Source organism: Sciurus carolinensis, chromosome 9 (genome assembly GCF_902686445.1).
Source record: "Sciurus carolinensis chromosome 9, mSciCar1.2, whole genome shotgun sequence".
NCBI classification, from domain to species: Eukaryota; Metazoa; Chordata; class Mammalia; order Rodentia; family Sciuridae; genus Sciurus; species Sciurus carolinensis.
The window spans coordinates 56,469,357-56,482,154 of NC_062221.1; the positions used below are offsets into that span (position 1 = coordinate 56,469,357).

The window sequence follows — 12,798 nt, forward strand, 5'->3', positions numbered from 1 at the left end:
TGACTAGTCACACTCCCTTGCTGAAAAACGAAACAAAACAAAATGAAACAAAACAATTACAACTCCCTGTATTTAACCTCAAGGTTACCCCTGAGGGCCCAGTCCCAGGCAGTAATGGTAAAGGTTTTTAGCCAAGCAGTGGCTGCTCTTTGGAGAACCTAAGTTCAGCTCAGTAAAATGAAGCCTTATTTGATAATATCGTTTATATTTCCAAATCCTGGGTATCAAGCTTTCTTCCTATCCCTTGTGGCCCTTCCTAAGTTTAGCCGCTGGTGTAATGGGTAACCATGGCAACAACCACCTGCCTATTTAAAACCATCTCCAATGCTAAATAAGGAAGCCCAGAGAAAATGGCTGCTTGCCTGCCTCTCAGTGGACAAACCGAGCACTCCTGGGTATTTTGGATATGGAAAAGCAGGAGAAAAGAAGCAGTATAGACCCAAAGTTCTTAAAAGGAAGACTTTGGTGACCTTGGGAAATAGGGACAACATCCTATGTCATCACTTCTTTAAACACAAATACATGTATCTGTCATCCATGGTGACCGTACCACAACACCTTAACCTTAACCGGGTGAAGAGTGGGGCATGAACCTAACCTCTAAGGGTAGTCTTATTAATGAAATCTGGGAAGTGGGAAAGAAAACAGTTTATATAGATCACAGTAAATTTGTTCATACTGTGCACTGAAATGCACTGTACAATTTTTTTCTGACAGATGTATTTTTTTTAATTATTATTTTTTTAGTTGTCAATGGACATTTATTTATTTATCGAACCCAGGGCCTCACACATGCCAGGCGAGAGCTCTATCACTGAGCCACAACCCCAGCCCCAGATGTATCTTTCTAATTGTACTTAATCATGTGGGTGACTGATGATTGCTCTGTTCATGTCATATGTTGACCTACTGATTTTTGGAATATGGAGAAATTTCTCTTCCCCTGCTTCCTTGTTATCTACAAACTACAGGGATTTTGCTTCTTTCCCATGCCAAGAGACCATACGACCAGCTGCACTGGAAGACTTCCCCTTCCCCAAGCATGCTGTACCTTCATTCCTTTGTAGTTTTTCCTACATTTCCCAGAGTTACCCTTCTCTTTTTGCCAACCTGGAAAACACTGTTTTCTGGGTCTTGGATGGGGCATTTCTCTCGTTAGAAAACCCTGCATGCCAAGTTCCACATTCTTGCTTCGAATTGTCCACATCACTTAACAGACCATGAGGCACATCTGCTTTCCATTCTGTTTCCCCTGAAGGGCTGGGAGTGCCATGCACCAGTCTATCCATAACACCTATAGAACAGTGTCTGGTATATAGAATGTTTTCAAAAGATACTGTTGGATAAATGAATGAATGAGCAGAACTTACAGATTTCTCAAGCATATGGAATGTTCAGACACGTGTGCGAGCATGTGTCAGGGGACTTGTGTGAATCCTGTGGAATGGGTGGAAAAAGAGTATTTAAAAAACTGACTGTGTACATATTTGGGAGTGAAGAAGACTGAGAGGAGAATCAACAGAATTGCAAGTTTGAGACTACAGTTGTAGGTGCTAGAAGTACATATGTTAGTGTGTAGTGAGTGTGTAGGATCTGTGAGTGTTGAGAGTGAGAAGGAATAGGCTGTGACAGAATACATATCCTAATAAAGTTACTTCTGCTGCGATTAGATCCCACCAATTGATCACTCTTCCATTGGTGGAAGTTGCTTCATTATGTTTAGTTTCTGATCCTTAAAAAGGCTTGCTTTTCCTTGGTTAGGCTGTGGGGTCAGGGCAAAGAGTCAGAATAAAAATGTTCGACTCTTTTGGGGGTGCTGGCGTTTTAATGAATGCCTTCAGATCCTCTAACCTCTGCTTTGAAGAGAATTCTGTGGGCTAAATAAAAGTCAACCCCCTCATGTTCAAAGATCAAGTCCAAATTATTATCCACCCTCCTTCCCACCTGCCTGAGGTTGGGGTGGGATCCTGTGGTCATCTTGAAATAGTACAATAAAACAGAAAGAGAAAGGATAGAAGTTAGCCAGTGAGAAGACACAGAGAAAGAAGGAAGGAGAAAGGCAATTTGACAGTCCCAGGGGTAGTTACGTGCCAGTCAGACTCAGTTCTGGTAAATTCCCTCTGGCAGGCAAGAAGGGTTTGGTTTCCTTTGCAAATGACCTGGTTTCCTCTCTCCTTTCATTTTTGAACCTAACATCTAGACTGCACACAGGGCGCCCAGGCGGAGGTTGGGCCTGGGTGGGCTCCAGGCCTACTGCCTTTGCAGGTGGCTCTCAGATGCTGCCCTCTGCTGTCGGGGAAGGAAGAGGCGACGCCCTCCAGGCGCTCCGGGTCCAAACCCCAGGGCTGCCACCACCTCCCATTTGAGACATAGAGAACCTGAGTCCCTTCCACCCTTCCCAGAAAAAATACAGGGCGAGGGCTGGGTTGGAGGGGCTGCACATTTCGAGGAAACAGCCAAGCCGGGGGGTGGGGGGCTCCAGATAACCAAGAACAGACACCCCTTTTCTACCCGCAAAGGCGAGCGCCCCACACCTCTTCCACCACCAGGTCCCTCCCTCTGCCCAGATCCTCTGGGAGGGACAGAGGGACAGGCTGCCAGACTGCGGCAGGTTTCTGACATTTTTTCTTCTTGGAAATGGAAACCCTCCTTCCGGCAACGTGGCAGGAAAGCGAAGTCCCGGGCGGCCGGGCCAAGAACATTTCCAAGGGAGCAGGTGGGAGGCCTGGGTCTGGCTGGCTGTGCTGGGCAGGGCGGCAGAACGCCCGGCATGCAGCCTCTTACCTGCTGTTGAATTTTTCAGGATGTTTCTCTCGCATCATGTGGAATCTGTGTGCAATGGAAGCATCCTGAAAGCGAAAGAGAAGGTAGAACCCTGGTTAGTGCTTCCAGTGGTGCTGTGTGGCGGAAAGGGACGCACATATGCCTTCACTGAATCCCCCAACCTGAGATTCCGTCTCACAGGGGAGGCTCCAGATCACATGGAGGCTCCCAGACCCAACACCAAGTCCAAGCATGCCTTAGTGCCCCCAATACTCTTTCTCAGAGGTGCCCTGGTCCACTGCAAAACCCCTGTGGTGGACATTCTATCCCCAGCCCAGTGAGAAGCAGATAGTTCAGGGATGAGTGTAGTTGGGGAAGTCCTACTCTTTGAGGAGAGTGTGAGAGTCTATGAGCAGCCCATGTGGGAGGCTGGCCATGAATCTTTGGATATGCCTTGCCATATTAAGTGGTTTTGTAAAATACTTTTTATTTTGGAATATTTTGACTCACAAGAAGTTGCAAAAATAGTAGAGAGTTCCTATGTCCCTTTCACCCAGCTTCCCCAAGGAAAACATCTTACATAACTACAGTACATTGGGAAAATCAGAAAGCTGATGTTGGTGGATGGTATTCTATATTAACTCTTAACCCTCCATGTCAGTAGAATAATGAATGGCATTGGATAACCTATCTAGTAGATAATTAGAAAACATACTAAACTTCTAGTTTTTGCTTATTGATCATTCCATCCAAAGGACTGCCTCCAAGGTCAAGGAGAATCTGTAAGTGTCCTATGGACACTTTCTTGTTCTCCTATTGGCATATCCTTTGTTGCACTATTGGCCACCGGCAACTCTGAACTCCCCATGAGGATGGCTCTCATGACCCCATGCTTCCAGGTTCTCTAACCTCTGATCCAAATTTCTTAGCCCCAAATTCTATGTGCAGCCCACACTCCCATTGTGGGCGGTGCCATGAGTTCTCAAGGTTGTTTCTAACATCTCGATGCTGGTAGCTCCACAATGTATAGCTCTAGAACCAACTCTGAGCTTCAACACTAAAAATGGACTTAACTTTCCTCTTCAAACCTGGTCTCCCTCTTTAATTGTCTTGCTTTACAGCAGAAGAATGTATACCACCCCCTCACCACCCAGGCCCCATGCCAGCACATGGGTGCAGGTGCTGGGCTTCAGAAACAAGCAGACTAATTGGGCTGGAGATGGGGTGACCCAGAAACAAGGGAGCTGATTCAGATTTGTTCAGGAACAACAACAACAACAAAAACTACAGAAACCGATTTGTTGGAATATGTGGCTAAAAAATGCCTGAAATTCCATCCAGCAGATTTTTAGCTAATGCATATTCCATTTCTCTATAAGGAAATGCTACAAAAGAACATTTCTGAATGCTGATTTTTTTTTTTTTTTAAACATCAGGAGGTATAGTTCAGTGAAGAAGCATTTTTGAGCATGTACTGTGTGTGGTGAGTTTCACTTGGGATCAGAGTGACCCCAGCTAGCAGCCACCATTTGATAAGTAGAGAGGGCATGTCAAGAAGATGAATTTGCCTGGTGGTGGCACGTGACCATAGTTTCAGCCACTCGGGAGGCTGAGGCAGGAGGGTTGCAAGTTCAAAGCCAGTCTCAGCAACTTAGCGAGGTCCTAAGGCAACTCAACTCAGTGAGACCTTGTCTCTAAATAAAAAAATGTAAAAAAGGGCTGGGGATGTGGCTCACTGGCTAAGCACCACTGGGTTCAATCCCTGATACCAAAATAAAAAAAAAGATGCGTTTACTTTGTGGGTGGCAAATATTCCTTGCTGAAATAATGTCTTGAGGGTTTAACAATTAAACTTTAGATACTGATTTCATTTTTAGCTGAAGACACATCAGGAGTTAAAATCTGGGTGAGGTCCCCCTGAGCGAGTGGTGGGAAGTGTGCAAACCCCAGGGAGGCCTCTCTCTTACTCTCTGGATCCATAGGACCCATGCAGCTTCTCTGGGCAGTAGCACCCAAGCTCCCAGGCTCTCGTCACCTGCCTGACTCTGAGCAAGCTTCAGTGAACATGCTCAGTAAGATTCATGTGACATTGTCAAATGCTTCTCTGGAATTCAAGAAAACATTCCATCTACTTGTGTTCCTTTTAAGCACTAATTTTCGTCTGTCAGAAAAAGAAAGAAAGAAAGAAAAAAGCAATCGTATATTGCTTGGCACAATTTGTACTTCACTATCCCTCCCCGCAGTACAGCTGCCACTGGCTCCTGGTTTGTACTTCTCTGGGATGTTTGCACGGGCCCCTCCCTTGACGTAGTTCTCATTGTCCTTGGTTTTTCCACAAGTAGGATTTGCAAGGGTTAGGGTTTTCATAAAGACTAGCCTTCACAATTTTACTTGTTTTTTAGCATGTGGTTCCTTATTTGCCAATGTAATTCCTTGACCAATAAAGTAGCCGGGGAGAGCTGAGTGACTCTCTTGTTCTCAAGTCCTGATCCTGAGCATCAAGAGCCTGACCATGTTTCTCTACCTGGAGATGAAAAAGAAGAGTCAAGATTCACTTTTGCCCTCTTGGGCATCTCTGAGACAAGGGCTGATCTTGGCATATTGACAATCAATAGTGATTTCATTTGGATTTTGGAAATCAAGGCTACACCAAATCCTTTCTCGATGATGATTATAGTAAAGTGACACTTCCGTTATAAGAAGCCAGGTACTGAGAATTGCAAACCCCTGGGAGCAAAGATGGCATTCTAACCAAGTCTTTTTGTGTGCAGTGTGGGGTGAAGGGGAGATGATGAAACGTGTGGACACGTTTGGCTGTTTTTTCCTCAACTAAAACTCCAAGCACATGGCTAGACCAACAATTTTGGGCTCCTTTCAAATATAAGCAGCTGTTATTTGGATTTTGGGATATTGGAACATCTAGGCCAGTGCTGTCCAATAGACATTTAGTGTATACCATATATATAACTTAAGATTTTCTTGTAGTCACATAAAAAAGTAAAAAAGAAGCAGATGAAATTAAAAATTTAAAAAGATTTTTAATACACCAACTTAAAGGTGAAATTAATTTTAATAACATTTTAATTAACCCAATATTTCCCATATATTATTATTTCAATGTGTAATCAATATAAAAATTATTGGAATATTTTATTTTCTTCATCATATATTTTTGAAATGTGGTGTCTATTTTACATGTACAGCACATCTTAACTTAGACAAGCCTCATTTCAAATGCACAATAGTTACATGGGGCTAACAGCTGCCATATTGGACAAAAGGCAGGGCCAAGTCACTTTGGCAACTTATAGAGATAAGAAGACAGAAAGGAGAAAACAGGACAGGTTATTTGGAATTCAGATTGTTCTGAAAACTTAAGGCAGATTGAGGAATGGAAAAGTGTAGACCCCTTGTCACTCCCCAGTGAATTCCAATGACTTAGTACCTTTCCACTGACCTTAGTACCTTTCCTGATGCTAAGCCAGGCATAGTGGCTCATGCCTGTAATCCCAGTGACTCAGGAGGCTGAGATAGGAGGATCATAAGTTCGAGGCTAGCCTCAACCACTGAGACCCGAAGTAACTTAGTAAGACCGTGTCTCAAAATAAAAAGTAAAAAGGGCTGGGGATGTGGCTCAGTGGTTAAGCACCCTTGGCCTAACTTAGTACCAAACAAATAACAACAAACAAACAAAAAACATTTGATGCTCATAGAATCCAAAAGTTTGCCGGCAAATGATGTCTTGTTCACAAACTCCCTAAAAGGTAGGAGGCTTGACATTGTGGAAAACTTGGTTGGTGAACTCTAAAACAATCTGTAAGATGGAAAATGGTACATGGGTTGGTGTGACAACTGTGGTTTTTTTCCTTGGCCCCTGGGCTCCCCTAGCATCTGAAATAGAGTTCACTGAATCAAGGGATTAGCTGTTCACCCATTCGGTTAAGGCTCAGTGGAAGCAGAGCCTCCAGGAGTTCACGGTTACACATTCTCCAGGAATGATTTTGTAGTCCCAAACTTCCTGTCACTGATACCTGGCTATCCTGACATTTCTGCTTAACCCCAAAATAGGACAGAGGAGGAAGCCAGAGAAGTCAGAGGAAGTGATGTCTTGGATATGGCTATGTTTAAAGTCTCTCGCCAGTGGATATTCTCAGCTAGAAGGACCTACAAGGCCAACTATCTAAGGTCTTCACAGATGCATGCGAATGGAGATGTGGTGGCAATGAGCCACTGTCACTGCCTGGAGTGTCTTATTTAATCCTCCATCTATTAAATGGGTTCTGTTGTTACCAAGGGAACTCTGTGAACTCATCAGGGCAAACTCCCACCCACTGCATCCAGGGTATCGCAGCAGTGGTCACTGTCACCATCTTTATGATGCAAGGCAGCAGCCATTTGGTATCAATAAGACATTCCAGGTCCTTCAGAAGAGGCAGAGACTTTGCAGAAATCTCTTTGCCAAAGGAGTTCGACTCTATTTAATCATCATCAGGAGGTAAAACTGGGTTGGTTTACATACCTACTTCTCCTCTTACAAAGTTTGGGAAGTCAAATAGGGAGCAAGACCTTCTGCAAATGTCAGCCCCAGACTCTGTCAGGGTTGCGTGTTGGTTACTTGTTTTCTCAAGATTTTCTCTTTCCAACTTTTAAAGAGCGAGCACACAAACGATGCAAACATTTTATTGAGAGAAGGCTAAGGGGTGCACCAATGAGATAGAAGGTTCTAGTCCCTCACTCCTAGGCAATACACGCACAAACTCAATGCATATGAAAAAATCATGAGGAAGAAATTGTGCATTTCTTCATAATTTGAAAGATGAATACATTAGATTATTATCAGTCATCCCAGGACAGATAAATATTTTGACCTTTGAGAGTGATGGAGAATTTGTTTCTATGTTTTCTTGGAGGATGATTAACTGGCTCACCCTTCCCTCCTTCCTTCCATTTGTATTTTCAAGAAGAATTGTAATTTGTAATTTCAAGAATGATTACTGATCAGTCTTGGCTCTTGGCTTGAGGGTTCAATTATTTAGTTAAGGGAAGGTTGTCTATTCCTTTTTGGTGTGTCCATCTATTTGGTCAGCAAATACTAAGAGAGGTCCATCTTACGCAATCACTATGTAGACAGAGCAGACAAGGAGGTGCTGGGAATCATGTTTTTGTCAGCTAGAGCTGAGTGTATCCCGAAAAGGAAGATTTGGGACTGAAGATTCGGAAGGCAGACATGACTGTAGCCTGCCACTTGGAAGCTCCTAGGCACCCCAGCCAGTCTCCCTGCACCGCTGCCACTTCTGGCTCATTGCTCACAGGGGTTAACTCTTCCCGCTTCCTAGAGTCCCTCTCCTTTATTTATTTCAGTTCAATTTTCTTTGTACTGAAGAACCACTTCCTTTGATCATTCCTCTCTGTTCTGATGGGCTATCTTCACTGTCTGAGGACCTGGTCAGGATCATGTGCATCAGAATGATCTTAGAGACTTGTTAAAAAAAAAAATGCAAATTCCCACCAGCACATGCCTTTTAATCCCAGCTAGGAGGATGGCAAGTTGAAGGCCAGCCTGGGAAATTTAGGAATATCCTATCTCAAAAGAAAAAGGTCTGGGGATGTAGCTCAGTGGCACAGCACTTGCCTAGCATGTGTGAGGCCCTGGGTTCAATTCCCAGCAACACACACACACCCATGCAAATTCCGAGACCTTCTGAGTCAGAATATGAATCAGAATCTGTTGTGAGAGCAGAATTTGCATTTCTGATAAGGGGCACTGATAAGCCATTTTGAGGACGCCCCCCTTCCCACCATCACACAATGTTGGCGGCAAGAAGATGAATGGGGCTGTGCAGAGGCCACAGCTCAGCAGGCCCAGGTGCTCAATGCTCATGGTTCCAGGCTCCACCACACACTGACCTGGACTCCTTCTGAAGCTCTATAAGCTACAGTTCCTTCTTATAAAACACAGTAATTGTGTAATGAGTTTATCTACCAATATGAAAACTGGGCCTAGTGTGCTGTAGGTACTCAATAGGTGTTAACGAGTTATACCCTGGTTTCTGTAGGGAGGACCCAAGGTTTGGCATAACTAATGACAGGAGGTCCTCGCTCCAGGAGCCCCCTGGACGCCAGTCATGTCTGACTGTTAGGAGCTGAAGAAGGCAGCACTCCAGTTGGGGGAAGTGGAACCTGGGTAGTGTCTGAAAAGGGGAGGGGCTTAGAGCAGCGAGGGTGTCTGCACCGGGGGCTGGAAGGGGGACCAGGAAGGGGGCATTAGGCAAGATGTCCATCACAACTGAGGCTGGAGGCCTGGGGGATAAACTAGCTTGGGGCATAGGAGCTTCTAAACTTGCTCCTAATCCATCACCTCCAGCCTCTCTGAACCTGATCATGGGCTTAGCAATGCCTCTGTCTTCTGTTTGAGTCATAGAAAAAGAAATCTGAATTAGGAAATCAAAAATGAAGGCGAGTGGTACATATACAATGGAACACTAATCAGCCATAAAGAAGAATGAAATTATGGCATTTACTGGTGAATGGATGGAACTTGAGACTATCAGGCTAAGTGAAATAAGCCAATCCCCAAAATCCAAAGGCCGAAAGTTCTCTCTGATGTGCGGATGCTGACTCACAATGATGGGGGGAGGAGTGGAGGTTCACCGAATTGGACAGGGGGAATGGAAAAGACGGTAGAATGAATCAGACATAACTTCCCTATGTTCATATATGAATACCTGACCCACGAAACACCACATCATGTACAACCACAAGAATAGGAATTTATACTCCATGTATGTATGATATGTCACAATACATTCTACTGTCATGTATAACTAAAAAGAATAAAAAAAAATTAAAAAAGAAGGTCAAGGGTCCCATGTTTTCTCTCATATGTGGAAGCTAGGGAGAAAAAAGGAAAAGAAAGGGATGTGGGGGGATGGTGGTTGGGGGAATCTCACCAAAATCACAAGGATATCAGTAGAGGAAAAGGACCAGAGGGTGGAGGTGGGAAGTGCTGGGGTGTAATATTGACCAAATCAATTGTTCTACTGTGTGCATGTATGAATATGTAACAATAAATCCCATCATTATCTACAACTATAATGCATGAATTAAAAATGTGAAAAAAAATCTGAGTCTCTGTTCCCTCATTCATAAAGTAGAGATGATAATACCCTTCAAAGAATAAAAAGTAACTGAATAGATAGTAAACCTTAAATCCTTCTATAAATATAAGGTATTATTGTATATAATCCATTCATCTCCTGTGCTTCACCTTTTAGCCTACTTATTAAAAAATAAAACACTTTAAACCTGCTATCTCCTCAAGCTACCCATCAGTTCCTTTGTCTTTCCTTACTGTTACATTGTTTAACCACCAAATTTTTCATAAGAGGTGAGGATAGTTGTGGAATGCGGGTGTCACACAGTCTGGACCCAGAGGACTGGTTGAAGGGATTTGTATGCACAAGAAACTGGGTGGCATAATCCCCTAAGATGGGGAAATGGAGAAGAAGAACCCTGGCCTCAGAGTAAGGTACAACTGTTCTTGTCCTAGTTCTGCCTTTAATGAGTTGAGAATCCTGAAGCCTCTTCTGTAAAATGGGGATGATGAGAACAATGATAACTGCAGCATCGCTGTAAAGACTAGAAAGCCTCGCCATGTGGAGAGTACACAATAGGTGCTCAATAAATGTTAGCGTCCTTCCTATAACCCCTCTCCCAAACGTCAGCTGTATGTATGAACATGAGCCATCCCTTCACTGACCCCTCCCCACCCAACAGCGTGGAAAGCAGTGCGTACTCAATGCTCTTTGACCCAGAAGCCGAGTTGAGCAAGACAAGCTGATTGAACTATGCTAGCTGTCCTGAGGACTGGGGATGCCATGTAACATGGTGCTGTCCTTGTGCTGTGTGTGTGTGTGTGTGTGTGTGTGTGTGTGTTCAGGAGAGTGTGTGCTCTTGTGTTTGGTGAGTCAGGCACATTAAGCTCAGTCCTTCAATCAGTGCAGACAACGTGCTGATGGGTGAGCATCAAGGACCGTGGGAGTGTCAAGGTGGAGCACTGCGGTCAGCCAGGAGGAAACGTCTCCTGAAGAGGTTTATGAAGCACTTGGAGTGTGTGCACTGAGCAGAGACTTGGCGCTGAGCCTGCCAAGCCAGGTGGGACCACGGGGTCCTCCCTTGAGGATCAGAATTCCCAATTCCTGAAGCCTACGTGAATGTTTCCTCCTGTTCCTGTCCCTTGGATATTTCTTGGTAATGGTTTTCTTTAACTGCTTCAAATTACCTAAAGGGTAAATATGTCTTATGAAAAATTTCCAATCTTTTCTTGTGTTTGTTAACATAATAGGGAAAAGAATTTCCTCCATAATCAAGGGATGGAAGGGTTGTGTAATCAGGGTGTCCACACCCACACCAGAGTTGAGGATGCTTAGATGCAAGTCAGAACTGAGGCAGGGCAGGACAGACCCAGAGGGGACAGTGGAAAACCGGAACCCTTCTGGGGCATTTCTCTGCTATGCAGAAAGGTGATCCCTGAACAACTCACCACGCCAATGGAGAAATAGTTGTTCATGATGCTGTACGGGACCTGGTCCCCATTCTCCACCTCCTCTCTGGGGATGACTTCCAGATACCAACGGTCCAGCATCACCAAGGGGCTCTGCTCGATGTCCTTCAGTATTTTTGTCAAGCTGCCCCCTTCATAACCTGTGGACGATGGCATTGCATTTGCCACCAGAGCAGAAAGGCTAAGTTGTTGCTGATGTACAGGTAGCTGTCAGGATAGGTAACCTCATGGGCATCTGTGATCAGGTAACTCCCCAGTGTGTCTGTGAGCTGGAGACACTTATGTTCCCTGAACCACAGAGAAGGGGAGGGCAATAGGGAGTAATTAGGAAGAGGCTGCAGTGAGTTGAAAGTCCGAGGTGGGGGTGGGTGCCGGCTAAAGGTGGGCGGTCTGTGGAGCTCCAGTGAACCCTATTGAACTGGTGGTGGACTGGAGGGTTGGGAAGCTGTGTGTGGGAGATAACTGATCCATTCCAGGACCGTGTCATGTGGGAGATGGACAGTGTGGTAGGCAGAATGTTAAGCTGGCTGGCTGGGCTGGCTCCTGCTTCCTCTGACCTGCCCACCAAGCAGGAACCAATCTCTGAATCCTGACAACCCCCTGACTGGTCTACAATCACTCCCTGAATTGATCAGCCATCTGGAGTCCCTGCAGCTCTTCTGCCTGCTGGACCGATCTGTCCACTCTGTGGTAAGCTGAACTTCACTCTGTAGCTTGCCCAGTTCCACTGGGGCTACGACCATATGTAAAATTCTCCTTAGCGCCTGCTCTTTGCACTGTAAGCTGATTACCTCCTTGTGACCCCTTTAGGGGAATTTAAAAATGAGAGCCCACAGCTCTGGGGACCTGGGAAAATCTGTGTGTTCTTAATGACTCTAACTAGTGATGCAGTATTTTGGTCTGCAATCTGAGTCCTAATTCAGAAGATCATTGTTTGAGGGACAGAGAATTTTATGTAGAAAACACTTGTCTAAGTAAACCCCTATTGGAATGAGCACTGGGAAGGGACAAATGAGATTCGGTCTTTACCTTAAAGTCAAATATGTTCGATTGGCTCTAAGTTGATGGCTTCAGGATGGTAGTCATTATAGGGAGGTGAGCATAGGGTTCCCAGAGCCCAGAAGAGGGGCTCCTATTTGAGACCCAGTAGAGAACACAAGGCAGAGGAAGGGTAACAGATTAGAGGTGGGTCACAGATTAGCCTGTAGAGTATCCCTCTAGAGCTCTGGTCCCCAGAGTAGCATTGCAGACTTACCTCCTCCCCAACGGAGACATCGGGCAAGGTCATTTCCGGTTCCAAGAGGCAGGACAGCCACTGGTGGATGCTTCGCAAAGTTGGCCTTATCTGCAACCCATACAAAGAAACAGGGAACCATATACCATTGGATTAACAGAATTCTTGGATCATTTTGTTATCCTTGATCTGATGCATGAACCCCTCCATAGCAATCTGTTTGATACCTCCCATGATG

General features: G+C 44.9%; 1 protein-coding gene across 6 annotated transcripts in view; it reads right to left on the reverse strand.

The window, feature by feature from the left end:
- Positions 1-12,798, reverse strand: part of Dgkg (diacylglycerol kinase gamma) — a 207,793-nt gene that overhangs the window by 91,932 nt on the left and 103,063 nt on the right. For all 6 annotated transcript variants that reach the window (XM_047563810.1, XM_047563811.1, XM_047563809.1 and 3 more), the window contains 3 exons: positions 12,582-12,671; positions 11,306-11,466; positions 2,785-2,849 (listed from right to left, as the gene is read on the reverse strand). In XM_047563810.1, the coding sequence (XP_047419766.1) occupies positions 2,785-2,849; positions 11,306-11,466; positions 12,582-12,671 (316 nt within the window). The remainder of the gene's footprint in view (positions 1-2,784; positions 2,850-11,305; positions 11,467-12,581; positions 12,672-12,798) is intronic.